The sequence below is a fragment of the Camelus ferus genome, chromosome 1, assembly GCF_009834535.1.
Source record: "Camelus ferus isolate YT-003-E chromosome 1, BCGSAC_Cfer_1.0, whole genome shotgun sequence".
Taxonomy (NCBI): Eukaryota; Metazoa; Chordata; class Mammalia; order Artiodactyla; family Camelidae; genus Camelus; species Camelus ferus.
Window position 1 is genome coordinate 57,645,452 of NC_045696.1, and position 27,313 is coordinate 57,672,764.

At 42.9% G+C, this 27,313-nt stretch overlaps 1 protein-coding gene across 4 annotated transcripts in view; it reads left to right on the top strand.

The window, feature by feature from the left end:
• Window positions 1–27,313, top strand: part of CD86 (CD86 molecule) — a 57,111-nt gene that overhangs the window by 12,972 nt on the left and 16,826 nt on the right. For 2 of the 4 annotated variants that reach the window (XM_014563627.2, XM_032480277.1), the window contains exons 1-2: window positions 4,410–5,384; window positions 18,058–18,107. In XM_014563627.2, coding sequence (XP_014419113.1) covers window positions 5,368–5,384; window positions 18,058–18,107 — 67 coding nt within the window. In that variant the 5' untranslated portion in view covers window positions 4,410–5,367. Of the gene's footprint in view, window positions 1–4,409; window positions 5,385–18,057; window positions 18,108–27,313 lie in introns of those variants that run through there. The other 2 variants (XM_032480274.1, XM_014563628.2) reach the window with 2 other exon arrangements.

Genomic DNA, 27,313 nt, shown 5'->3' on the forward strand with positions numbered 1-27,313 from the left:
CTTCTCTGGCTCAACCTTGTTTCCTGACCTGTGGTCCAGTTCCCCGCTGGTCCCTGGGGCCTGTTCCCCAGTGATGGGTCTGGTTCACAGGGACAAACAATGAAGTGTCTCCATCCACCACGCTTCCCAGAAAAACTCCTGGTTCTGGATGTGTCACAGTACACCCCACCCCATTCTGCCCTGTCTCCACCAGACCACTGACCCCTCTCAGCCCCTAAGTCTGGGATGCTGGGGCTGTTGCCCTTACCCTGAGCTTTACCCAGCTTCACCGCCCTCATCTTCCTCACTGGCCCAGACAGCTAAAGTAACAGCTCATCTGAAGGCCCCCAGTACAAAAGTACTTCTTTTTCTAAAATGCATGCATCCTGATGCTTACCCCTTCGACAGTTTTTTCCCTTAACATACCTTTCAATACATGCTAATATAATCTTCAATCCAGATAAACGTATTTTGCTGCTGAAGTTCGGGTGTGTTTTGTTAAGCTGCCATGTGATTTTGAGAGAAAGCGCAGACAAGAATCTTTTGCATTCACTTGATAGAATCTTGCAAATAACTGTTGGTGCCCTTTACCTTTCTGACTTCTTAGAGGACATCTAGGCAAAAGTGTGTCACTGGGTCCTAGTTTCGGTGTTCAGAAGTTGATCAAATACAAGTCAAGAAACAATACACATTGCCTCTTTCTTGGCATGCATGAATGATGGGTGTGAATTTGCATCAGGAGAAAGTGAATAGGAGGAGGTACACCAGGGCAGCTGGGGAGATCGAACAAGCCAGCCTAGGACGGGGGTGGAGCCTGTGCTAGAGGTTGTAAGAGTGAGGGTCTCTGCTGCCTCACTGACCCACTTGCAGGATGTGAATCCTGAAGCTGCAAAATTTTAGCTCAGACAAAGAAATCAATCTCTAATGCTTAATTGTATAAAATTTGTTTTAAGTGTAGGTCAAGATTGTATCTCCCCCTCAAAGAAAAAAGAAACTTTCTATATTTCTAAAAATGTTCCCTCAGAAACATGGAACTGAAAGCTATTTTTTTAATTGATCTGGCCCTTAGAAAACAATGGGGCTTTTTCTTTAATTTACCTAAGGAGCTGACATAAAAATCTATGGTTCTGCGCCAGAAAGATACATAAAATGTCAAAATAGAGGGCAGAAATACAAAACTGGAGATTTTTTGCTGCAACATCTTATGTATGGTGTCTGATTACAAGTGTTACAACATGGAGAAGTGAACCTTTGGACTGTGAAATCAATGCTAATTTTCTTACCCACTAGTCTAGAAGCCTTCTAAATGTCATATCATTCATTTGGTTGCTTTACCAGGAATCAGTGCATGTGGTTAGTGTGTGTGTGTATGTTTAGATTATTAATAGATTTTATTTTTAAAATAGTTTTAGATTTACAGAAATATTAAGCAGATAATACAGAGAACTTCTGTATACTCCGTACTCAGCACCCAGTTTCTCCTGTTATTATTATTAACTAGTCCATACTTTAAGTTACGTTTCTTTGTGTTCTATAGTTCTATGGGTTTTAGCAAATTTATAATAACATATGTCTACTGTTACAGTAGGATAAGAGAGTAGTTTCCCTACCCTAAATATCCCATGTGCTCCACCTCTTCATCCCTCCTCACATCTCTGGGCAACCACTGATCTTTTTACTGTCTCCATGGTTTTGTCTTTTTCAGAATGTCATCTGGTTGGAGTCACATAGTATGTAGCCCTTTCAGATTGGTTTCTTTCATTAAGCAATAGGCAGTTAAAGTTCCTCCATTTCACTGTGACTTGATAGCTCATTTTTTAAATCACTGAATAGTATTCCGTTGTACCATAGTTTCTTTATTCATTCACCTATTGAAGGGCATCTTAGTTCTAGTTTGGGGCAACTATGAATAAAGCTGCTATAAATAGTGATCCACAGGTTTTTGTGTGGACATAAGTTTTTAACTCTTTTGGGTAAATACCGAGGAGAATGACTGCTGGATCATATGGTAGGCTTATGTTAAGTTTTATAAGAAACTGTCAGAAGGTATTCTAAAGTGCCTATATCGTTTTGCACTCCTACCAGCAATGGATGAGAGTTCCTGTTGCCCCATATTCTCATCAGCATTTTGTATTGTCAGTTTTAAAATTTTTAACCATGCTAACAGGTGTGTAGGAGTAGCTTACTGTGGGTTTTTTTAAATTATTGTTTTAATTAGCATTTCCCTAATGCCACATGAAACTGAGCATCTTTTCACGTGCTTATCTGCCATCAGTATATCTTTGGTGACTTTTGTCTGATCAGCTCTTTTGCTATTTTTAAACTGAGTTGTTTGTTTTCTTATCTTTGAGTTCTCTGTACATTTTGGATACTAGTCCTTTATCAGATTTGTGTTTTACAAATATTTTCTCTTAGTATGTGGCTTGTCTTTTCATTCTCTAAGTAGTTGGAGTGTTTATGCTTTAAGAAGGAAGGGCTCTAAAAATACCATTTTACAACTGACCACAGGAAGCCATTTATATAAAGTAACAAATACATAACTGGAATTGGAAAAGTCAGCTAAGTGGATGTTTCCAACTGCCACAGGTTTCTAGCTCTGCCTTCCAGAGTGGGCCCTAATTATGTGGTCCCAAAGGAACATTTCTTGAGCAAAGCTGAGCAAGGACATCAGGAAGGGACCTGTTTCCCCAACTCAGCCACCATCTATAAGCCACCCCGCCACACACCGCCCGCTGCTTTCCTTGTAGCCTTGGTCGCCTCAGACCTGAGAAGATCTGGGAGTGAGGCAGTGGAGGAAGCAGCCCCACAGAGAAGGCAGATTTCTCAGGTTACCAGCAACTTCCTCCTCATTAAACACGAGGAACTGATCTTCATTTTGTGTGACCTCCTCTCAGCATACAGCTAGCCTCCAAAAGAGCAGGGAGGCAGGCTCAGAATGGGCTGCCTCTCTCCTGAGCTCAAATGCTGCAGACTGGAGCATCCTGTATTTCTGCTGCCTGCCTCACCACTCATCTCCCCATACTTCTGTGTTACAGCTTTAGAGGAGGCTGCTCTAAGCAGAAATTGAAATAAGTAGATAAGAGAATGGATATGGGGAAAAAAAATAAAAACAATGAAACAACTATTTTTTAAAAGAACCTGCTATATGCCAGAATCTGTGCTAGGCACTATATATACATATATATGTGTGTGTATGCATATATATATATGTATGTATGTGTATATATATGTGTGTGTGTGTGTGTGTGTGTGTGTGTGTGTGATCCTATTTGATCCTTACAAGAAACTTATGAGATATTAAGTATCACTTCTGTGAGGAAACTAAGGCTCAGAGAAGTTAAGTAATTTCCCCAAGAACACACAGGTATTAACTAGTAGAGCTGGTGTTTGAACACAGGTCTCTGTGATTCCAAAGCACAGTGTAAAGTGTTATTTTTACTCATCCTTTATTTATGGCAGATGATACTGCTTTTTAAAGTTTTTAGTATTGACATAAGGATTCCTTTTAAAATACATTTACTTAAATAAAGTAAGTTAAGAGAAAAACATTGTGTAAAGAATAGTACACATTTTACACAAGTATGAAGTGGTAATGGCAGCTAGAATGAATGAAGTTTGGGAAATAGGATCTCAAATATTTTGATAGCAGGACTTTCCAATCTAGCCTATCTTATATTTTGACTGCTAAGCACAAGGAAGAGAAGAAAACTTGAAAACTAAGTGGAATGTGAATTACTTTCCTGTGCTCTGATAGGTGGTAATTTCATGTGTTACAATAAGGAAACCAAATGGACCCTTTCAAATAAAAAAAAAAAAAACTATATGATTGTAAAATCCAGAGGAAAACCCCAGGTGAGGCCTATTCGAATAAAGGATGAAGTTTCCAAGGTATGCACAGAGAATGGCCAAGGGGAAGTAACTCTGTGAGTCAGGGCTCAAGACCCATAGGGGAGCCCTATGAGTTTGGGAGGCCCTGGATGGAAGGTGAAGGGGTTTACAAACCTGTCTGGAGGAAGAATGATCATCACCTTTCCAGTGATAGAAGGAAGATCTTTATGGAAAGGTCAGAGTGAAAATCACAAAGTCCAAAAAGAAGGTAGGAAAGTAACACTGAAGACTAAATAGCAGCTTAGCATGCCCAGTGCCTGGTGGCTTACACGCAAGACCTCATTTGTTTTTCACAACAATGTGGCAAGGAAGCTGTTACTAGTCACATTTCATAGATGAGAAGACTGAGACTGGGAGATGTTCAGTGACTTGCCCAGGGTCCAGTGGCTTAAGCCAGGATTTGACTTTGGACTGACCACCAGTTCCAAACCCAAGCTACTTCCCCTGTACCATACGTCTTTGCTTGGGTGGACCTCCTCCACCAAGACAACAGCAAGCAGTTTTCATTTTGTCACTTTTAATTCCTCCAGCCTTGCAGGGCACACAGCTATCCTCCCTCAGAGCAGGGAGGCAGGCGCAGAAGGGGCTGCCTCACTCCTGAGCTCAAATGCTGCAGACTGGAGGTAGATAAATGCCTGAACATTGAGCAGAGGGCTTTGCAGGGCCTGATCAGGTCATGAAAAAAAAAAAAAAAAAAAGCCATGCATCTGGGGCAGGATTACCTACATGAAGCCTGTCTTTGCCTAAGCACCAGGTTTGGAAAAATCCACTCGGGATTCACATACCTTTCATACTTCCTCTTGTGACTTTTCCCCAGACTCAAGAATACCACCCACTTCCAGGAATAGCAGACCAAGGTAATAGAAACATTCTAGGTTAGAACAATGAGGATTAGATTAGGATGATCTGAAAATAGGGGCTGTTCATTAGCTTCTGGCAGGATCTATGGAGAGGTACTCAGCGAATGAATGGGAAGGTGACAGGTGAGATTCCAGGTCTCTCTGCTGTCTCTGGTTGAGGACTGTCTCCTGCAGCTCCACCAAGCCAGACACAGTGTCTAGCACATGGCTGCCCAGAAAAACATTTGCTGAACTCGGCTGACTCTACCTATGGACGTCTGTAATCAGTCGGGGAAGGTGTCTTTGCCATGTTTGTGGCTGAGCTGTCTTCTGGGGGTTTCCTCAGGGCTTTACAGTCACTGGCTCTCAGGAGCGCATTTGTAGTCATTCTCATCAGTGGAAATGCCCACCTGCCAACAGAAGTTATCTGGAACCAGCGAGAACACTGCCCCTGTCTGTGGTGTTATTTCTCTCTAGTCAGTTCCCCTTTCTGCATTTGAGATCTGGCCTCAGCCCTGACATTACTTCTTTCTCTACAAGGAGTGTTAGGAGGTATGGGGAGCTCACAAAGGCTCCTCTTCATTTATTCTTAAGACCTTGCTTCTGAGTTCCTTGGGAATGCCACTGGGCTTATGCCTCTGGTCTCTGGGAGCTGCAGTGGATGGGCATTTGTGACAGGTATGTTCTTCTGAAGCTTGGATGCCTGGGGAGCGTGGTGTGGGATCAAGCTGCATCTGGGGCAGCTGTTCAGAGGTGGGGCTGACAGCCAACAAGGGAGAGGGTAAGAAGGGGTGTGGGGTACATGCTTAAAACCCTTGACCATCAGGCTTGACTTGCAGACTGGCTATGTCAGAGGTGGGATGTTACCAAAATGTGTCTCTTCTAGGCAGTTCCCTCTACCTGTTTTGGTGAGCTAAGAGACATGAGAGGCAGGAAATAGAAGGTGCCACTTACCAAACAACCGGCACCCGCTCTTGGCCCTGGACTGCTGGGGGCTCCAGTTAGCTCTGCTCCAAGAGAAGTTGTCCAAGTATGCTGGCCCTGCCTGAGCCCCTTGCCCCAGTGGGGAGTCCAGAGGATGAGAGCAAAACTTACACCCTCTGCAGTGGCCTCTGCTTTCTTGTTTGGCGTTTCACTTCTCCTGGCCAGAAACCTTTGCCCATTGCTTCTTCCCATCCAAGTGCCCCATCCCATTATTGGCCCCTCCTGGCACCAGAGACCAATGGCTCATTTGGAAAGAAATAGTCCTAGATCAAAAAAGAGCCCAGGTGGTAGTTTATCGTGTTCTGTATACCATGAACATATTTGCATTTGCAAATAGGCTTAAAATAGTGCCTCCACTAATAGTTATTTAAGGCTCTGGAGAGACACGTGAAAATAATTTTTGGCCAAGGGACCTTCCCACTCCTCTCAAATTGTAATAATTAAGGAGTTGACCTGTTCCTCTGACATGCAACTCAATCTCGGAACTCAGGCTCTGGACTAAAATGAGTCTATTTAATTAAGTGCACAAATTCACAGTTCATATTGTATCTTCTGTTTGCTGCTGCAGATACCACTACCTATATTTACATGAGCTATCTTGTGTATAATGGAAGCTTTTATAAATCTCTGTTAATTTGTGTTTTCTAAATATATTTTTGAATGCTTACTATGTCCCAGGTACTGAGTTTTTAACAGGGAGCATATAAGACATGGTCCCTGTTCTCTAGAAGTTTCTAGCCTAATGGGAAAACAGTACTAATTAAATATTCACACAAAAATGACTGTACAGCAACAGTGCTTTGGAGAGAAGAAACTGGTTCTTTGTGACTGTGCTCACTGTTCAAACACTATGTCTTTGAGTTTGATACTGTAGTTACTCTAATATCCCTGGGTAGCAGATGTCCCCTCGTGGTGGAGATAAGGACTGGATTTCACAGAGTGGCAGCTAGGTGGGAGGGGAAAGAACATGAAAGGTGAAAAGGTGAGCCAAGCTAGATTCTTTAGGAGAAATCAAGCTTCAAAGACCATGTTTCAAAAATCAGATAGAGGTGGGAGTTGAGTTTAGGGGTCTCAGGGTCAGGAGATTGAAGCTGTGAAGACACAGAACAGGGCAAACATGTCCAAAACAAGTGAGGAGAGCAGTGGAGAGGTTCCTGGGTAGCCGAGCAGAGTCCAGGTAAGTGTGGACACTTCACCTTTCATGGTCAGGCTGATAAGGGTATTTGGAGGTCAGGAAAGGTATGGCCCTAGGTTGAGCACGTAACCCTTTATTAGACCCTTATCCTCGTCTCTAATCCAACATAGACACTTTCTGAACTGCACATCAGAGTATGCTTAGGCTGACGTTTGGGAGAGAGACACCATTTTGAATATGTGTAGAAGAGAAGTGTGTCTTCAGCACTTTCCATCCCCCATCAAGGAAGGAAAAGTCCCATTCCCTGTTCTTCTCCCTCCTTTTGTGAATATGATTTCTTTCCGAGTTCCATTTCCTATTTAGATAAATTAACTTGAACTTAACTCTTCATAGCTAAAACAAAAGACATTTCTCCTTTACAGCTAGCATTTGCATTTTAGCAGGGGCTTTCAAAAATGCCTTTACCCAAGGAATGAGTAATTTGGGAATTCCAAGCACCAGGGTAGGACTAGTACATGGAATGTGGAGAAGGGGATGTCCCTCAAGTTGTGCTCTTGAAACACTGGTTTTCTCTCTTTGACCATTATTCTGGTTCTGAGAGAACAGGAAGGAGCTCCCTTAGAGGGACAGGATTGGCATGGCTGCCTTTTAGTAAGTTCTATGGGTCTTTCTCATGGCAGGCAGAGCCCTTGACTGGACGTACACAGATTCAGAGAGAGGAACTTGTAAAACTTTGCATGATGCTTACCCATAGGAACTTTTTGGCAAAAGGGGAAAAATGGTTTCTATAACCATTGGTAATTTGAAAAAGCAGTGGTCCTTGACTCAGAAAGATCTGATTCTAGATATGTCTAGGAAAACTGGGCGTAAATCTTGTACACACACTTGCTGTTGGGAGACCAGCAAAGCTAATTGCTATGACCATGTTATGCCCCTTCTGCCAGGCCAGTGAGGGGAATGGACTCTTAATTTTTAATACATTAGTTATCTACAATATTGGGGAGTGAATGAAAGCATCCCCCTGTTCCTTGTGAATCTGCATTGACATTTCTTCTTTGTACCTATGCATCTTTGATGCTGCTCCCCTCGTATCTGTGTGGAAACAAAGCTCCCAAATGAGTGAGGAAAAGGACACCAAATGAGAGGAAGGCAGTGTTAGGTCAGAAAATTCTTCACAGATGGGGGCCCCAAGGGATTTGCTCCAAGAAGAGATTGGAAACCAAGACAGACATACGATCCAGCCTAAGCTAGAAGGCGATGTGGCTGGCGGGGGAGCTCAAGGAAACAGGACGGGTGACATGTATCCATAGCCAGTCATCTTCTGTGTCCACCAGACCCAGGAAGTGTTCACGTTTCCATCAAGGCATCACTCATGCCCATCTGTTTCATGTCATGCCCACTGCCCCCATGCTGGTTCAGCCTCTTCATCTTAGGTCTGCGCCTTTAATACTGGCTTTCTTGATCACCCTGATATCAGCCCTCACCTCCTTCTTCACGCCATTGGCAGGCTTATTTTCTTTAAACTTTCATTTCATAGTCCTTCTGCTCCCACACTATTAATCTCAAACTCCCAATTTTCTATTAAATCAAATAGAAACTCCTTTTCTGACTGCCTAGGCCTTGTTAAGCTATCCTCCTCTACTTACAGAAACTCATTTCCCATTATTTGCCCAGAGTCAGCTTTTCTTACTGTCCTATAAAAGGCCATGGTCATTCCCCCATGTTCATGTATCATTACAGATTATTATATTTGATTGTGGCTTAGAAAGTTGCCAGAGACTGTTATACCAGTAAGAAACACTGAACACAGGGTTCTATGCCTCTGTTTTTGAACATGCATGTACACAAATGTGTGTATCAAGAATACGGCTGACATATTTATCCAGTTAAACTCAATCAAACATTTAAAAGTGGTTCATCAGGAGGCAGTAGTTTTTTGAGATTGTATCTCTTGAGGATTGTATCTCTTTGGGTCTGTTTGAAGCGCTGTCATGGGAAGAATTGTTGGAAGCTTGTAAAAGCCTTTCAAGGACAGAGGCAGGTGGCCACCATATCAAGCCCTGGATTGTTGCTGATCAACAATTGCTAAACTGAAAGGAACAGACATTCTCTGAGAAAGAGTCTGTTAGGCAGTGGCCTGGGCTGACAACTCTCTGGAGGGGGAGTATCGGAATGACTGGGCTTAGGTGGAGCACTGGGTAAAAGCCGCATGTGCTCTAAGAGAACTCGACTCTCTCCTGCAAGCCCTAGCATGCGTTGCTTACTTTGTTCCTGTCACCAGGGGACTGTTCTGAGACCAAATCTGACTATTTTATGTCCTAGTTCAGATACCAGCACCTTCACCCCACCCTTCAACTAAACAATTGCTTGCTCTTCTCCATCTCTTCTCAAGCCCTGGACCACCTGTCAGCTCAGCAGACCCTCCACAGACCCTGGGATCCTCTAAATGCACCATACCATATATCATGCTAAAAATCAGAGGAACAGACTCTGAGGAGGGAGGGCAGGGGAAGGTGGTGTGTCCAGGTTTTCTCCCTTATTTTTCCTCTTTCCTGGGAATGTAATAAGAAGCCTGAGAGTAAACTGAAAAGTTGTGGAGTTCAACCACTCCACCCAATTCATTAATCTCTCTTAAAATGTCTCCTCTGCATTATTACCCCACTTTTGTTTGAGCAATTCTGGTGATGAGGAGCTCATTAGCTCACAACAAAGTCCAGTCCCTGGTTGTAGCATTCTGTTCAAAGTTCTTCATTATCTGAAGCTGAGGTCTGGCTCCCTATACTTTCCAATTATTGAAACTACTAGCCCTTTAACAACAGTGCGTGTGTCTTCGCACGGGAGGGCCCTTAAATATTCACAGACAGCCATCAGGTACTTGCAGGCTTCTCTTCTTCAAGTTCATTACCCTCAGGCCTTTTAACTGTTCCTCTTTTAACATACTTTCATTATTCCCTAGTGAATCCCTTAATAAATTCTAACTTGTCAGTGTCATTCAAGTATAACCACCTCACTGAATGTGATACCACAAGTGATGTGGTCTGATTAGCACAGAGACCACATTCTACAGTAAGACTGAATTAACTTCTGATTAGCCGTGCCACGCTCATGTTTATGTGATTTTTACAATGACTGTGGATAAGCTATTTCTCTCTTGTCTACTTATTCTACTTCACTTAAGTACAGATCTTTATGTCTATCCTGAGATTCAGCATGCTAGTATCAGACTCTTTGCAGGCTTTGTAAATATTAGTTCAGCTCACCACCTGACCAGTAGCTATCTGGCTTATTCTTGTGCACATTTTTATGCACATCTGCACATTTGAAAGCAGAAGTATGATTTCTGTGCCTTCATTCATAGTTTTACTAAATATGTGAAAATGAACAAGTGAAAAGCAGAGCCCCACAGCATCCACTGGGGGTATTAGTCTATTAAACAAGAGTGATTCTTGACATTCACTTGTGGAATGAATGAATGAATGAATATATCTATCAATTAATACCTTGTCCTCATCCCCTATTTTTAATCCATCACCGTATCCTCTTGATTATAATCCTAAATGTTGCTTGAACCTATCCACTTCTGTCTACTTTTGCTACCACAACCCTCGACCAAAAGTCCATCTTCTTTCACTTAAATGACTACAGTAGCCAACTGATTACTCTTCTGGTCTCTATTCTGGCTTCCTTACTATCCATTTGCTACACAGTAGCCAGAGTAATCTTTCCAAAATGCAAACCTGATTATGTCACTCCTCTGCTGTTCACATTGCTCTCATAAGAAAGACCAAAATCCTTAACTGAACCGTAAGATAAGCATGTTCTGGGACCTGCTGACCTCTCCAGTCTAGCCTCCCACCTGTCTATTCATTTTAGCCACGTCAACCTTCTCTCATGCACCCTCAGTGCCTTTGCATATGCTCTTCCTTTTGCCTAGTATCCTTCCAGGTCACCCTCTCCTCTCCAATCCTTCAGCTACTTAGCATCCATTCAATCTGTTCTGTTTACCTATTGGTGCATCACAAACTGCTCCTGACTACAGAGCTTAAAACAATGAATATTTTACTCTCTCTCACAACATGTGAATCAGAAATTTGGGCAGGCTTCTGAGTGATTTTTCTGTTCCTCATGGCATCAACTGAGGTCACTTGGGGGTATTGAGCTGATAAGTGAGCTTGTCTAGAGCTACGCTGTCCAATTCAGCAGCCACTAGCCACATGCTGCTACTGATCACTTGAAATGCAGTTCATCTTAATTGAGATGTGTTGTAAGTATAAAATACCCACAAGATTTTGAAGATTTAGCATAGAAAAAAGAATGTAAAATATCCATTAATAATTTTTATGTTGATTACATGTTGAAATTATATTTTAGATATATTGGATTAAATTTAAAATATTATTAAAATTAATTTTATCTATTTCTTTTTAAATGTTTTAATGTGGCTACTAGAAATTTTCAAATTATATATGTGGCTTGCATTATATTTTTATTGAACAGTGCTGATCTGGAGCAAGGGTTAGTATTTTTTTTTCTCTGTAAAAGGCCAGAGAGGAAATATTTTCAGCTTTGCAAGCCATATGGTCTCCATCACAACTACTCAACTCTACCATTGTAGTGCACAAGCAGTCACAGACAATACTTAAGTAAATGGATATGATGTAGCCCAATAAAACTTTATTTGTAAAAATAGATGGTGGCCAGATTTGGTCTGCAGGCTGCAGTTTGCTGACCTCTGATTTAGAGGATTCAAGATTTTATTCACATGTCTGGTGCTTCTGCAAAGAGGGCTGGAAGGCTGGGCTCAGCTGGGACTGTTGACCCAAACATCTACACATGGCCTCTCCAGCATGGTGGTCTCTGGGTAGTAGGGAATCTTTCATGGTGGCTCAGAGCCCCAGAGATGGTATTCCAAGAAACACGGAAGCTGCAAGTCTTCTTATGATCTAGCCTCAGAAGCCCCAAACATCTCTTCTAGCGTATTCTATTGGTCAAACAAGTCTCTAAGGCCAGCCCAGATTCAGGTAGAGGAGGCTAGATGCTACCTCTTCATAGGAGGAATAGCAAAGAATATGTGTCCATCTTTAATCTACCACATCATTATCCAAATCTCAGTTTAGGTTAGACCTATTATAGGCCCTCAGAATACCACAAACCTCTCCTCTGTAGCACTTGCCATCGTAATTTTACATTTATTTTATGATCGTTATCTTGCTCCTCTACTAAAGTGTAAGCAACCACATGAAGAGGAGCACTTTCTGGTTTTGCTCACCGTTGTATTCCCAGCCCTTAGCACAAGGCCTGGCTCAATACAGATTTGTTAAATGAATGAACGACATTCGGGCACAGCTTTTCAGTGAAGTAACTGCATGAATAGCTAGCCCACATTTCTCCATGGCTCTCAAGCACATCGTGAGACACCCTGTCAGAAATTAAAATTCAGATATGTCCAATTCCCAGCAAACTTCTTATTTTGCAGTTCAGAAACTTTGTAAAGAAGGAAATAAGCCTGCCCTATTCTCCCAGGACCCTAGAGGTAATCATGGCTTCTCCAAAGGGAGAGCTTCAGGTTCTGGTGCCTTGAGAAGTAACTCATACAGCGCATCACCCCAGAGGCCAGCCAAGGCCCCGGGCGGCTCGTGCTTCTCCCAGTCTTTACTCTCCTCTCACTCAGCTGACGGTGCCTGTCCAACAAGCCTGGCTTGTCCAGTCACAGTACAAGCTGGCAGAAGGCAAAGGGCCAGACCTTGACCGCTGAACTGAGGCCAACCGAGTCCTCCCTCCACGAGGTGGTGGCGTCTCCTGCTTTGCTTGGAGCAGGGACTCCCATATGTGAAGGGAGGCGATAAGTGATGCCAACTTCCACACTGGTCCTGGAGCTTGAAAGGCAGATATTTGTGGACACTCTGTCTTTCTTTTTAGTCCTAGGTCCAGGACCAAGGCCTGCACATTTTTGTACTCCCCCACAACCTCTAAAACAAGCCTGACACTGAGTAAATTCACTAAATATTTGCATGAGACCGTCTCAGTGAACAATCTTCCTTAGACATCAGCATTTTTCCTGGTTCCCTGATCACCACTAATGTTCTAGATGAAGTCATGAAATAGGGAACTTTTTTTTGTCACTCCCCAACTTCTGCCTTGGAATCCTTCTCTCACTTCCTGTGTCATCAAATCTGTACTCTCCTGCCCCACCCCATGACTGGCCACCACCACACCACGTCTTCTTCATAGTGCGTTTTGCCTGAACTAGATCCTACATCCTCCTTCAGACCTGAAACACAAAAAGGATCCCCTCCCTTTTTCACTCAAATACTTGTGGTTCCCAGAGTTTCTGTAGGCGAGGCTCAGCTGAAAAACAGTAACAAGTGTCTGGAGGTCAGGCCATGCGGGGAAACTGATTACCTGTCCAGGGCAGAGGAGCAGTCTCTGCCTGGAACATAATGGGCATTCAAGCAGCTCGGGGCAGAAGTTTCCCTGCTACAAAGGGGCACCTACGGCTCCTTCCTATCCCCCCATCCCACCTGTGCCCCTGTGTGTTGCACTCTGATTCCAGGAGCCACCGTCACACCTGGCCCTGGGGATATGCTGCCCCTGTTACCTTGAGAGTGGGTAGAACTGGAATCCTTTTCACTTGCTCCTACAGCACATCTGAAACCAGCTGGAACTGTTAAAGGAACTCCACCAGTGTTAAAAAGAACACAGTGAGTGACGGATGGAAATTTTTGGTGGTGAGCAAGCTGAAGTGTGTACAGAAGTGGAAATATAATGTTGTACACATGAAACTTTTATAATGTTATAAACCAATGTTACCTAAAAAAAAAAAAAATTGGAAAAGAACGCAGGGAGGCTGTATGGGTTTAAATCTCAACTCCATCATTTATGAGCCAGGCAGCTAGGAATATTCCTTAACCTCTCTGAAACTCCATTTCTTCATCTGTAACTGGGGAGAAATAATCCCACCTTGTTGTGAGGCATACTACTATAATTAGTCATTCAGCTGACTCTCACTCACGTTCTGTGATGGGCCAGGCATGCAAAGTAAGGGAAAGTAGTGTCTGATGGGTGCTTTTCTTTGGTTCCTGAAATGAACCTCCAGCTAAATTGACCAGTTCACCCACCTGCAGACCTTGTTCTGCTCATAGCTGACAGCAATCTCCTCTCAGAGAATTTTCCCCCATGTAAATTCTTAGGTTCTTTCCTCTCCCAATCCCCTTTTTAGTCTCTCCCTCCGAAAGCAAGAGTATCTACTTCTCAGGCCCTCTGGAGAAAGCAGTGACTCGTAGTTGTGGTTACGAGTTCATTGCTCCGGGAGCAGTGACATTTCTGCTCTGTTTCAAAGCCAACAACACCAAAGAAAACTGGCTTCCTAATTCAGCCTGCACATTCCACGGCTAGAGGTGAGAGAAGTTTTTCACATAAGGCATTTATACCCTATGAAAGAGGCCCGTGTCAATCTCAAGTGTTTTAGCACTATATTTTAACAGGATTCTCTGATAAACTGTGTCTAAAGTACTGGTCAGGATGGTGTGCCATCTCCAGATTAATGTTAGTGAAATTTAGTAGGAATGTCACTGCTGGGCAGGATTTTGAGGAGGAACACGATGGCTGTCCCCGAATCCTTGAAGAGCTTTGACAGAAATGTGTTAGGTTTACTGTGTTCCAGAGAACACCACCAGTATTAGTGACAGGAAGTGAAGGAGAGGCAGCTTCTCAGTTGGGGAAGAGAGAGTTTCTAAACAGAGAAGTCAGAAACAATGCTGACTTCCTTCTCACACACTGTGCTCCTCCTCGCTGCATGAGTGACAGGGACCACTTGTCCAAGATTTCCCAGGGCCATACTGATTTCATGTAATTGCTTGAATTGAAGGTGATTCATGAAATTTAGAGCAAAATATAATTTTGACTTTGTGTCCCTTTTGACACATTACCCCAGGGGAAAAAAATCTTTGATTAGTTCAAGTATATTGATGTTTGGCTTGCAAACAAGGGCAATTTCTATTTTAGGTGCAAGTTCAGACTCAAAGGGTTCCCAGTCCTCAGACTCTATGATAAATAGGATGCTGGTGGTGATATAGTATAAGGAAGTGCACAGGAATCAAATAGACACTCTTTTTCCAGATTCTGCCATTGTGTGGTGTCAGATTTGGCCTAACAGATAACGCCTAAGCTCTGAAACCTACCAAAATCCCTGGAAGGAAGGGAGGGAGCAATTGGGAGAGAGCGTGAGGTTCATAAATGAACACCTACTGTGTGCTTCAGCAACTGAATGTATTTTCAATTCTTTGTCACCAAGTACTAATTTTCTAATTAGTTACTAATTAGCACTAATTTTTTAAATATAAAAGCACTCCTACACATCAATAAGAAAAAGTCCAAATTAACAGGAAATATTCTCTCTTATACATTTGAAAAGATGCTCATACTCAAAATAAAATAAATTCATTTTTAAATTACAATGAGAACCACCTCACACCCATTAGGATGAGTGCTAAAGAAAAAAATAGAGAAGATAACAAGAGTTGGCAAGGATGTGGAGAATTGGAACTCTTGTGCACAGTTAATGGGAATGTAAAATGGTGCAGCTGCTATGAGAAACAATATGGCAGTTTCCCAAAAAATTAAAAATAGAATACCATATGATCCAGTAATTCCACTTTCGAGTACATACTCAAAAGAAATGAAAGCAAGGTCTCAAAGAGATATTTGCACACCCATGATCAACAGCCAAGAGGTGGAAGCAACGCAAATGTTTATCAACAGTTGAATGGATAAACAAAATGTAGTATGTACATATAAGGAGTATTATCCAGCCTTAAAAAGGAAGGGAATTCTGACATATGCTACAACATGGTTGAACCTTGAATACATTATGCTAAGTGAAATAAGCCAGACACAAAAAGACAAATACTTCACAATTCCACTTATATGAGATACCTAGAGTAGTCAAATTCATGGAGACAGAAGGTGGACTGATGGTTTCCCAGGACGTGGTGGGATGGGGCAGAGGATCATGTTAAGTAACTGTCTAATGAGTACAGAATTTCAATTTTGCAAGATGAAAGGAGTTTTGGAGATGGGTGGTGGTGACGGTTACACAACAATGTGAATGTATTTAATACCACTGTACACTTAAAAAATGAGTAAGATGGTAAATTTTGTTATGTGTACTTCATGACAAAAATAATCTTTAAAAGTCACAATGAGATGTCATTTTGGCCTTCCCCATTTGTAAAGATCACAAATCAGAGAACATACTATGTTGGGAAAAGCTACATGAAAATAAGCACACTCATGTTTTGTTGGTGGGAGCATAAACATAATTTTAGGGGAGAACAGGTTTTCAGTATCTGTGAAGATTAAAATTGCAATTACCCTTTGACACTTCGGTCAAGCCATTATGCTTCTAGGAAGATAGCTCACTGTGTGATTTGGCATATGATCGAGGTTCTTCATTGCAGCAGAAAATTGGAAAAACCTAAATGTCCATTGATAAGGGCTGGTAAAATAAATTATTGTCATCCAATAGAAGATACAAGAGTAATATGCAACTGTTAGAATGAGGATACTCAGTACGTGCTGGTACAGAAAAGTCTCCAAAGGAGTGGTTAAGCGTGCAAAACTGTGCTACAGTATGCTAACATTTGTGTCTTAAAACAAAATGAAAGAAGAATATGAGTCTATGTTTTCATTTTGTTTTGCCTAAAATAACTGCAAGTAGAGGCAAGAAACTGCTAATAGGTAATAGTAGTCACTCCAGTTGTTTCTACGGGGAAAATCAGACTCCGAGGGAACAGGGTTGGGAGGGATAGACTTGCTTTCCACTATCACCTTTACATGTTAAATTTAGTACCATGTGCAGGTATGTTCTATGCAAAATTTTTTAATTATAAAAGAGGGGTTATAGTCTAGGAGGGAAGAAACATAATGGACACTTTTAGCCTAAAGCTCTGTACTGGGTGCTCTGGGAACAGAGAGGAAGCCTGTTAGCACAGCCCCAAGGCATCAGGGATGGCTTCTAGTCAAATCACCTCCAAGGAAGAAATTTTGCTATTGGATTGGGAAGAATTGTGCATCTTCCCCTGAGCATTGTTTTGTTTTTATCTTATGGACAGGCCTATAAATTAATTCACCAATTAGGTTTTCCTTTTCACTTTGACTGTTAAAAAGCTACCAGCCAAACTTGTGCCCCACACCACACAAGGTGGGCAGCTTTCCATAGTAAGCGTTTAGCACTGGCCTTGTACTTGGCTCCACTTTATATTCCTGCATTTGGTTTGCTTTCCCTGTTTGTCATGTTGGTCATCTTTCCTATTCTGTGCTTCCCACTCTACTGCCTTTTTGGTCTAAGCTGGGGTAGGTGGGTGAATACAAAAAGACCGAGGGCAGGAAAGAAAGAAGAGAGGATGGAGGTTTTAGAACAATGCCTGTCATTTTCCTTGGCTCTATCACACAGGTTAAGTGAGTGCTCCAGTGCAGTGGTTCTCAAAGTGGGGTCCTGAGAGCCGCAGCATCGCTACCACTGGTGAGGTTGTTGGACATGTGTTTCCCGCAGCCTACTAAGTCAGAATCTCTGTGGACAAGGGCCAGAAAACTGCTTTAACATGCTCTCCCAGATGATTCGTATGATTCATACATTAAAGTATGAAAACCACAAGGAAGCCAAAGAAAAGTTGACTCCTAAACATTTGACCCACTGTACCCATGTATCGGTCACAATAATGCCAGCTACTGCAGTAAAGAACCCCCCAAATTTCATCAGCTTAACACAATAAAAGTTTAGTTTTTGCTCATGTCACAGTCCAGTATAGGTCACTGTGAGGTGTTGAAAGCTGTTTTATTCATTTGTTCACCAAAACAGCTTCTTTCATAGTGAGGCTTTGCCATCTCTGAGGCCCTGGGACCCCTCCTCTGGATCTTCTGCATCCAAGCAGGCAGGGGAAGGAGGCAAGAGAGAGGAGGCTTTAGTGCAGTATCTGGAAGTAACACCCGTCTTCTCTGCCCACAGTTCATTGGCCAAAACCCAGTCACATGGCCAACCTAACTTGGGGGTAGAGGGATGGGGACATAGGGCATGTCTGTGGGGCTAGAAGGAAAAGAAAATGGCTTTGATGAACACACAGTGTGGTCTCTGCCACACCCACGGACCTAAGTGAATTTCAAACTCCGCTTGTCATATTTTAGTTTTCTGTTTCATTTTCTAATGAAATTTTATCTTTTCTTTTTTAACTCTAGCACCATGGGACTGAGAAACATCTTCGTGGTGATGGCCTTCCTGCTCTCTGGTAAGCACCCTTTGACTCTGTAAAATCCTAGAATCCTCCCACTGTCTCCCTATGAGCTTGACCTGCAAGCCCAGCCTTGAGACTTGGTGCATTTTACTCACTTTCTATTCAGTGTTCTGGTCTGTCCAGGAGTGCCTGGGGAGCAGGGAGGGTGGGGGAGGCCCCTACTCTGATGTGCTCTGTTCCCATCTCTAACGTTCTCAGGCTTTTAGGAAATTGCTGACAGATTTCTAAGTCTCTTTCCATTAGGGACCACTGGTTTCCTTGTTCCCTACCTTCTCCCCGCGCCCCCACTGCCCTCTCCACCAGCCCACGCCCAGCGATCAGTTGCCACTGCTTCCCGGGAGGATCAAGAAACCCAGCCCTATTCCTGCCTGCTTCAGCGCCCTTCAGCTGATGGTGTCAGCTGACTCACCATGAAGCTAAGGGGCTGAGCTCTGGGGCTCCTCTCTCGCACAGCCCTTTCCAAGCCCCTCCAAGACCCCAAGAGGGGCCCGAACAGTGTGATCATGTGTCTTAATCCTTAGTAAAATTTTCATTAGTAAGATATTTTAACCACATAAGTTAAGACCAATGTTTCTTTCCACTGCGACTTTTCATCTCCATCATATTCTTCCCCTGTTGAGTGGCCTTGTAGTGGTTATGGCCATTTTGTTCTGTGTTCTGTATTCTTTTTCTTGAAGAGCCTTCCCCGCCAAAAGAAATTTCAGTAGTGTCAGATCTTCCCTGTTTGCCGCTTCTCTCTGAGTTTCAGTTTCTCCCCCTGTAAACCGGGACTGGCCGAGGTTCCTGCCACTCATCCTGTGACTGGGTGCCTTTAGTTTCTCCTGGCCCATCCCCTTCCTGCTGCTTATTTTCCACACCCTCAGCACTCAGAGGAAAGGCATCCAGTCCTGGTGTGGGGCAGATGGGGAGGGTGCGCCGAGTGTGCTATTTGCTCCAGCAGTGCTCAGGCTGCTCCTGACTAATTGGCCTGGCCATGAGCTCCCCTCCTCCCAATGGCACACACCAGGCCCTTGGTCAGTGTCCTCATCCCTGTTGTGGGTGACAAGGAGTTGGGGTACTAGGGAAAGATGCTCCCTCAGGTCGATGCTGACTGGGGCAGGCCTTTTGTGATGTCTGCTTTCTCTGCTTAGCACCTTGGAGCTTGTTGAATCTGTGCTGTAGATGTGCTAACTGGTCACTTAGGTCATGACAGCAGCTTCCATCTCCCAGGGCCTGATACCTTAGCTCCTGGGGAGGTAGAAGGTATGTGGGAGCAAGAGCACAGAGAAAGGGGATGAGACAAAGCTCTGGAGAACACTGTCCAGCAGGAACCCCTTCCCATTCCACTTCGTATTTTATTTATTTGACAGATACATAGATGTAGCACTTTCTTTGTGCCAGGTCCTGTTCTAAGCATCTTATAAATACTCATTTAAATGGCATCGTAACTCTCTGCTCTAAGTCTTGTTGTGATTCCCCATTTTAAATATGTGCAAACTAAAGCCCGAGAGGTTAAGTAATTTGCTTGAGACGACACTGCCAATAGGTGGCAAAGCTGGATTCAACCCAGCAGTATGGATTCAGCAATGTTCACCTGACGTTATGCTGCTTCTCCCAACTCCTACTATTGAACTGTCCTTAGTAATAGGATTTGTTCTTTGGGAATTCAAACAGCTCTGATGGATGAAGTGGCTTGTGCTTCAGCCAAGGTCACAAGTTCCTCACTGGCACATCCTCCGCCTTCCTTGCGGCTGGTACTTCAGCTGTGCCTAAAGCTTGGGCCCTGGCCCCTCTCATCACAGTGACCAGTCCAACTCTTAAAACTCGGGAGAGAAGAAAGAAAAATGGCCTGGAAACAAAGTGTGGGAAAAGTCTGAACTGAGGTTCCATTTACCCCCCTCAAACTTTCTGACTCTGCATACAGAAAGTGAAAAGAAAGCTGAGAAACCTCATCAAAAATGAGTCCAGGTGTCACTTTTGCCTTTGTCTTGTGTTTGAAACTACCTGGACACCTCTTAACTTCTGAAAAGAGAGTTATCAATATTGAAACTTAAAAAATAACTCCCCCCACCAAGGAAACCATTTAAGCTTTTTCGTGGTGGGAGAATTGTGGTTATATTTTGACAAGTACAGATTTAAAGTGGGTTAGGAAAATGGTGACACTTGATTAGAAAATAACATTGCCAATACTTCACACACCATTAAAAATAACAACAGTAACATAACAGATGCCATTCTTTTTTAAAGAATGAAAACGAATCCATTTGAATTTTATCTTTCTCCTCAGGGCACACCTCTGCTTACTGGTGAGCAGTGACCTACCTATAGGCAGGCATCCAAAGAGAGAAAGGAGATGTAATTGGACCAGATAGTCCACAGCAAAAATGCAGAGCTGAATAATTCATTTGATAGCAGAGATAAAACAGCACAGTGAAATAATTCTGTTTCTCCTTTTTCCCTTGTATCTTTTATGTCCTCCCCTAGTCATGGAAATTAGACATTGTAGTTGCCACCCCTGCCCATGAGACAAAAATTGGATGAGAGTTTAAAACCTAGAAGGGCGAGAGGGCAGCCATGGACTTGCAGAATTAGATTATAACTTATGCTTTGTATTAATAAAGCTGAAGGATTGTCGAAGCGCCTCTAACTGTCCAGCTCTTTTTGCTGCTATCCATCACCTCTGATTACATTTAAAGCTGGAGCCAGAGTGTTATTTGGAAAATCAGTAGCTTACACATCAGGAGTGTCTTCCTAGTTTAACTTTTGATGGTTGTTCTCTTATTGTCTGGAGATTCTCTGGATCCTAGGACCTCTCATTTCTCTTGAAAAATACCTCTGGTTCAGTTAAAGTACCTAGAGTATAGTTGGGGGTCTTCCTTCACTTTAGGATTTACATAAAATTGTCTCAGACCCTCACTTCACAACTTGTGTAAAGGTCCACTGTTCTGCCCTCTGCCCCCCAGATTTTTGCAGGTTCCCACGTGGGTGTTTGCATGAGGATTATGTTTATATGGTTACTTTCACTCCCACTTCCTGTTGCTGTTGATAGTGGTCACTAAAAATCACAGAGGTGAACAGATAGTTCAGACCTAATTCCCAAATTCCCAAAGAATTGTCATGGAACATAATAGTCCTCCTATTCAAGTCACACCTTTGTGTTAAGCTACTGTTTAAAGTGCCTTTGAAATACATGTATGCTCCCCAGTAGGGAGTAACTTACCCCCGAAATAGTTAATCATTTTAAGAGTATTTAATAGGTTCCAGAGAGAACGGGCTGTCAGACAAGTTAATTTAGTGGAAGATGGTCACTGAATAGGCTTAGTATAGGGTTGATTGGGAGCAAGAGTGAGATTTGTAAAGAACAGAGAGGATCCAATGGCAGACAGACTGACAGACTGCTTTGGGAAGGAGAAAGAGTTTGAGACACTGGCTTGTTTTTCCTTTGTGAAAGATCTTAATACCATTTCCGGAATATGCAACTCAGGATTTTGGCCCCCTCAGTACCACTGAATCTATGGAAACAAAAACACGTGTAGCCCTTCCTTTATAGCCATTGTGGGCCACAGGACCAAGTTCCAGGACCTCAAAATTATGAAAAAATCTTTCAACACCCTCTAAGAGTATTTACCCAGTCTTGGTTTCACTTTCATTCTCTCTTTCATTCCTTTTTCCTACAGATGTCTCTATTAAAGACACTATTTAAAAATCACTTTTCTGGTACTTACTACAGTGTAACAGACAAGAGAGTAAAAGAAGCTGTATGTAGTTGTGATCAAAACTAAATCCCTGAATGGGTTTTATTCAACATTGTTTCAAACACTTTCTCAAGTTTCTAAATGCTTTTCCTTTGCATGGATTTTGAAATTGTATCAGTCCACTGAGCTGAAATGCTGTAGTTTGCTTTATTTGTGTGTGTGTGTGTTCTGTTCATTCAGAAGTTAGTGCCCCGTTGTCTTCTTTGGTTTATAATTACTAAGGAGCTTTCATTCTAATTGTCATTGTTTTATAGGTATTCTTTCTTCATTTTTTAAAGAATGAAGAGAGTCAATTCAATTCTTCCTCTTTGTAAGTTTGAAAAAATATTTTATGCTTTTTGCTCAGGAGCTTCACCACACTATTTCTAGGTGCAGATTTCTTTTCTTTTCCCTTACTTGGTACTTAGAATGCACTTTTGATCTGAGGACTCATGTCTTTATGAATTTTGAGTATTCAGAATTTTTGTCTCTTTAAATATTGTTTATCTACCATTACTCCCATTCTCTTCTTCTAGAAACTACTAGAGTTTCTCAGACCAACTCTTCACGACTCCGTGTTTTCCCACATTTTTATTTCTCTCTCTCTCTCTGTGCAGCACGCCAGTCAAGGATCAGATAGATCAGGACAGACATGAGGGTCCTCTCATTGTTGAGGGAGCCCCAGACAAAAGGCTCCAGCACTTTCATGGACCCTGAGGAGAGGTGCAAGGGAAGGATGAGGGGGAAGGACTAGGAGTCAGCTGGGGAGAAGTAAGTCTGCATGAGGAAAAGTGTCTCCAAGGTTCTCCTTCCTTCCTACCATAAGGAGGTCTCAACAGAGGTGCCTGAAGATCTCTGCCCATGGTCCCAAATAAAGAAACCAAGGAATGAAGGTGCTTGCTACAGATGTAAATATGTGAAAGTGCATGACTGCCCGGGGGGGCTGAGTCCTTGACTGCAACTCCCTGCAGAGAATGCAATGCCTTCTTGGTTGTGCACTAAAACTGATGTGGAGAGGCCTTGAGATAGACTGAACATGGCCTTTTGGAGGAATGACAAGGAAGCCAGTATGGCTGGGGCAGAGTAAGTGAAGCGAAGAGCTCTGAAAGATACCAGGGACCAGATTACATATGACCTTGCAGGTCATGGGAAGGATTTTCCCATGGTATAGTTCTCAGTGTTGGGAAAGGATTTGGATATAATTTTCAGAGTGGCGGGAAGTCATTGGAGACTTTTGAACAGGAAGCTTATCTGAGATACATTTTTTTAAGGATCATTTGGGCTTGAGGAATTGAACTTGGGGGCAAAGATGGAAGCAGGAAGATCAGTTAGGAGGCAATTGCAATTATCCAGTCAAGAAGTAATAGAGAGCTGGCCAAGGGTAGTATCTTCAGATACAGTGAGAAATGTTTCAATTCATAATATATCCCAGTGAGGTAGGAGACTTGATGGAGTGGTGGTAGGAGAAAGAATGAAATAACAAGGCAAGAGATGGTGGTCACAAGGTGAGATGCTTGATATTGAGAGTTTTTAGGAGGTGCAGTGGTAACAACAGGGTCACGGGTCTGGTCCAGGGAGGAGATGGCTAGGGTGGAATGAATGATCGGATACTGGAGGAAAAGAGGACAAGAAAGTGAGGGGCTGGGCACCACGTGCATGAGGCTGAAATCACCTAGGCAGGGGCAGTGATGGAGAAGATGGCAGTAGCAAGCCAGGTTCTCAGGTCTTCAGTAAATAAGGAGAGTGCCTGGGAGGAAGAGGGATAAAAATAGCAATGAAGGGCAGTGGGCAGCGTAGTCTGGTGTAGTCTGATGGCCTGGACTTCCCAGGAGCTGAGTTTTTGACATGTGATGATGTGTTTTACATTTTAAATTTTACATTTACATTTTACATTATATGATGCTTCATATATTTTAACAGATCATATTTTATGTAACACATGTTATGTATTTTATAAAACATATATAGATGTTATATATCTATAATATATAAATGTACATAACTGTATATATATTATATTTATATCCATAATGGGATCCATGGTGAGCATGAAATCAAAGCAAAGCTAGGCTTAACAGAAATATCATCTCAGCCATGTAAAGTCCTATAGAGCCAACCCTGCCCCAGTTACCATTTAAGGAGTGATCAGAGAAAACTGACCAGGATGTCAGAGATTGGGAAAGAATAGAGTTTCAAGAAGAAAGGCGGCCAACAGTGTAACATTCAACAGCATGGTCAAATAAGATGAGGTCTGAAAAAAGTTCTGTATTTGGCAATGAGGGGAAGTTTCAGAAGAGAGGTGGGGACAGAAGCTGAGGGTGCAAACAGTGATTGCTGCTTACTCTTTCAGAGAGTCTGACTATAAGGGAAAGAGAAATTAAAAGCAGCAGCAGAAGGTACTCCTCAAGTACTGCTGTGATGAAGGCGGAGGGTGGTAAGCAGGGTGAGTGCCCAGAGGCCAAGTTAACTGGAACTGGAGACTACACACCTGAAATGTCACCAGTCCAAATAATTGAATAATTTCCTCCAGGAGTGCTCACTCTGTTGTAAGAACAGATATGTAGATAAAAAGTAGATTTTGGGGGGATGAAAACTTGCATAAAGGGGCAAATTTACTGAAGTTGCTCAAAAGAGAAAGATTGAAAAAATGTACTGTCATTGTGTTATTCAATATGATAGTTGCCAGCCATGTGTGGCTATTTAAGCTTAAATTATTTAAAATTAAATAAAATGCAAAATTCAGTGTCTCCGTCACACTAGCTACCTATTAAGTGTTCAATGCAGCTGGTGACTACCATATTGGTCAGCACAGATATAGAACATTTCCATCATGGCGGAGAGTACTTTTGGAAAGTATCAAATTATAGGGTCTAAACTTGGTAGAGCTAACATCTTGATGAAGTTGAAGACCAGATGTAGGTAGAATAATCAAAAGCAAATCTTGGCAGAAGATACCTTGTGGACAGAATTAGGTACGCTGAGGTTTAAGATCTGGGGGCAGAGCTGTTCTTGGTGATAAGGTTTAGGGTTATGTCATGGGAAAGAGGCTGCTGAAATAGCCTGTGATGAAGATCTCCGAAGTGGGAAAGAGCAAAGAACTCTGAGGCAGGGTTGGTAGCAAGCTCATCTGTGCCAAAGTCACCCAAATTGACAGCAATAATTGACTGGAAAGAAAGACCTCGCATCTAATCCCTCAGTCTTCAGCGAGCAGGGAAGTAGCAACAAATGGTGCGTACCTGACAGCAGTGAGAGAAGAGAACACCTCAAAAGGGAAGAGTGTTGCTCAAGGCCCCCGTGAAGTATGGTAGAAGGAGAGCTGGCTGAGGGCATGTGGTGCGCTTTGGGTGGGACTAGATTTCAATGAAAGCACAACAACTTGGAGGAAACAGTGAAGAGGTTGAAGACACAGAAAAGTTTACTACAATGGAATGAGGCTTCCAGAGGGCCTAGTGAGGCTTTGGAGAAAGTTTAGTAAAGAAGGAAAATTCATGAGTACAGATAAGCATCATAATATGAGGAAGAGATGACTTTAGAATATATGACAGGCATTCGGGGTGGTGCTTGGGGAAGACTGAAGTTCCAGGTGGGGTCAAGACCTCACAAGGTTAGAAGACTAGTTTTTGTAAGACATCCAAATAGTATCTTGCTGATGAAGTCCTCAAGTATCCATTGAAGTAAATGCCCCTGGCTGATTAGGGAGGTATCTAGATGGATTCTTGAGTGCCTAGCTCCTGACACCAGCTTAGCAACCAGTTGTAACTAGAGCCAGACTATTTGTATCGCCCACGTGCTGGGAAAGGGAGAGACTCTCAATGCTTACCCACCCAATGGAACCCAGTGAGTCTAGCAGCTTGGTGGCCTAAGGTCAGGGGTCATACCAGGGCAGGACTGAAGACACTCAGGGAAAACAGACTTTGAGCTAAATCTTCCCCATATTGTCAGAGAAGCGATTAGCATGCATAGCTCTGAGTGATGTCATGGAAGGCAGTGGTTGGTAACGAACTATGGATGGTAAGTTGTGAAATACTTTCAATTCCACTCAGAATGGACTTCAGAGTGATTTCCACCCCAGGGTGAAGAGAGAGGGTTTGGGGAGGGATAGATGGAAACAAAATTTTCCTGTTCCGTCATCTCTGTTCCACTCTGGAGACAGAGGCAGAAATCCTCAAACTGAAGGTCTTATTAAAATGCAGATTCTGACTCAGAAGGTCTGGGGTGGGGCCAGAGATTCTGCATTTCTGGCCAGCCCCTAGGTGATGCCAGTGCCTTTAGAACACAGACCACACTTTCGGTTGGTAGGTGAAGAAGGGGGCAGTTAGATGGGTGGAAGAAAAGTCCCTTACAATCTTTGGGAGAGGAATTCTGGATCAGAGAAGCTGGACCCAGCTGTGAGTGGGAAGGAGAGGAGGCACTGTGAGGCTCTGTGGAGAAGCAACCTTAAATCAGGAAGACAGAAGCCAGAGGCAAAGTGGCTTCCAGGCCAGAGGCACAACTGACTGCTGAGTAATAATGTAATGTTGACCGTTAACTGGCAGAATTTTCAACTAAGTGTTTGGTTTCTCCATTAGGTCATCTGCCCTAGATCATACGGCACATTAGTGATTAAAAACAGCATGTTCCCCCAGAAATAGCTGCTAGAAGCTTTTACAATAGGCAGCACCCTTACATTATCATTCAGAGTTTAGCAAAGGTGTAGCAGCACCCCAGGAGTGCCTGGTAAGATAGTCACCGAACACAGTAAATCTTCTATAGGTCCCCCTTTCACTGTTCCAGGTACCCAGGTAGCTTCTCCTGCCTCCCTCCTATATGGGAATGCATCTTGTACAGAGGCTGCATTTCATACTTTCAAGGGCTTCACAGGGTTCTAGGGAGTGTAATGCAATGGGCAGTAATTCAAACGTGTGCCACTCTCACTGATGCCTGGAGTCTCCTTCCCGCAGAGTTCAAGACCACCACCAGCCCCCTTGATTATGCGTTCTCACTGGGCTACTCTGCACACAGCTCAAGTTTGCCAAGTGCATACCACTATTATTTCTCTTCTACTCCCTCTCAGAAGAGAAACCATTGATCAGATCAATTTAATTTCTCCTACTGCCCCTCAAAGAGCACCTCGAAGGAAACTCCTCTCATCTTCCTCACCAACCTATCTCTCCTCTCCTCCTTAATGTTAACATTCCTTTATTGAAGTCTGGGATGATAAAGCTTTATTTAGGACCCACCCTAACTCCCTCCCCAAGGTGATATCTCACTTCATATTAACTAAGAAACAGCATTTTCCCCCCATAACCCTGCACTTCTTACCCACCACTACTTAATTTCTTGGCCAAGTAGTAAGCAATTCTGTGACCCAGAATAGATCCTACAAAAATTATAATCAATCACATTTTAGGAGTTAGGTGACCCAAATCCCTTTCACAAACCCCAATACCCCATCAGGGATGAAAGCCTTTCTCCGAACTCTCTTAGTACATTCTCTAGGGGCTGCAA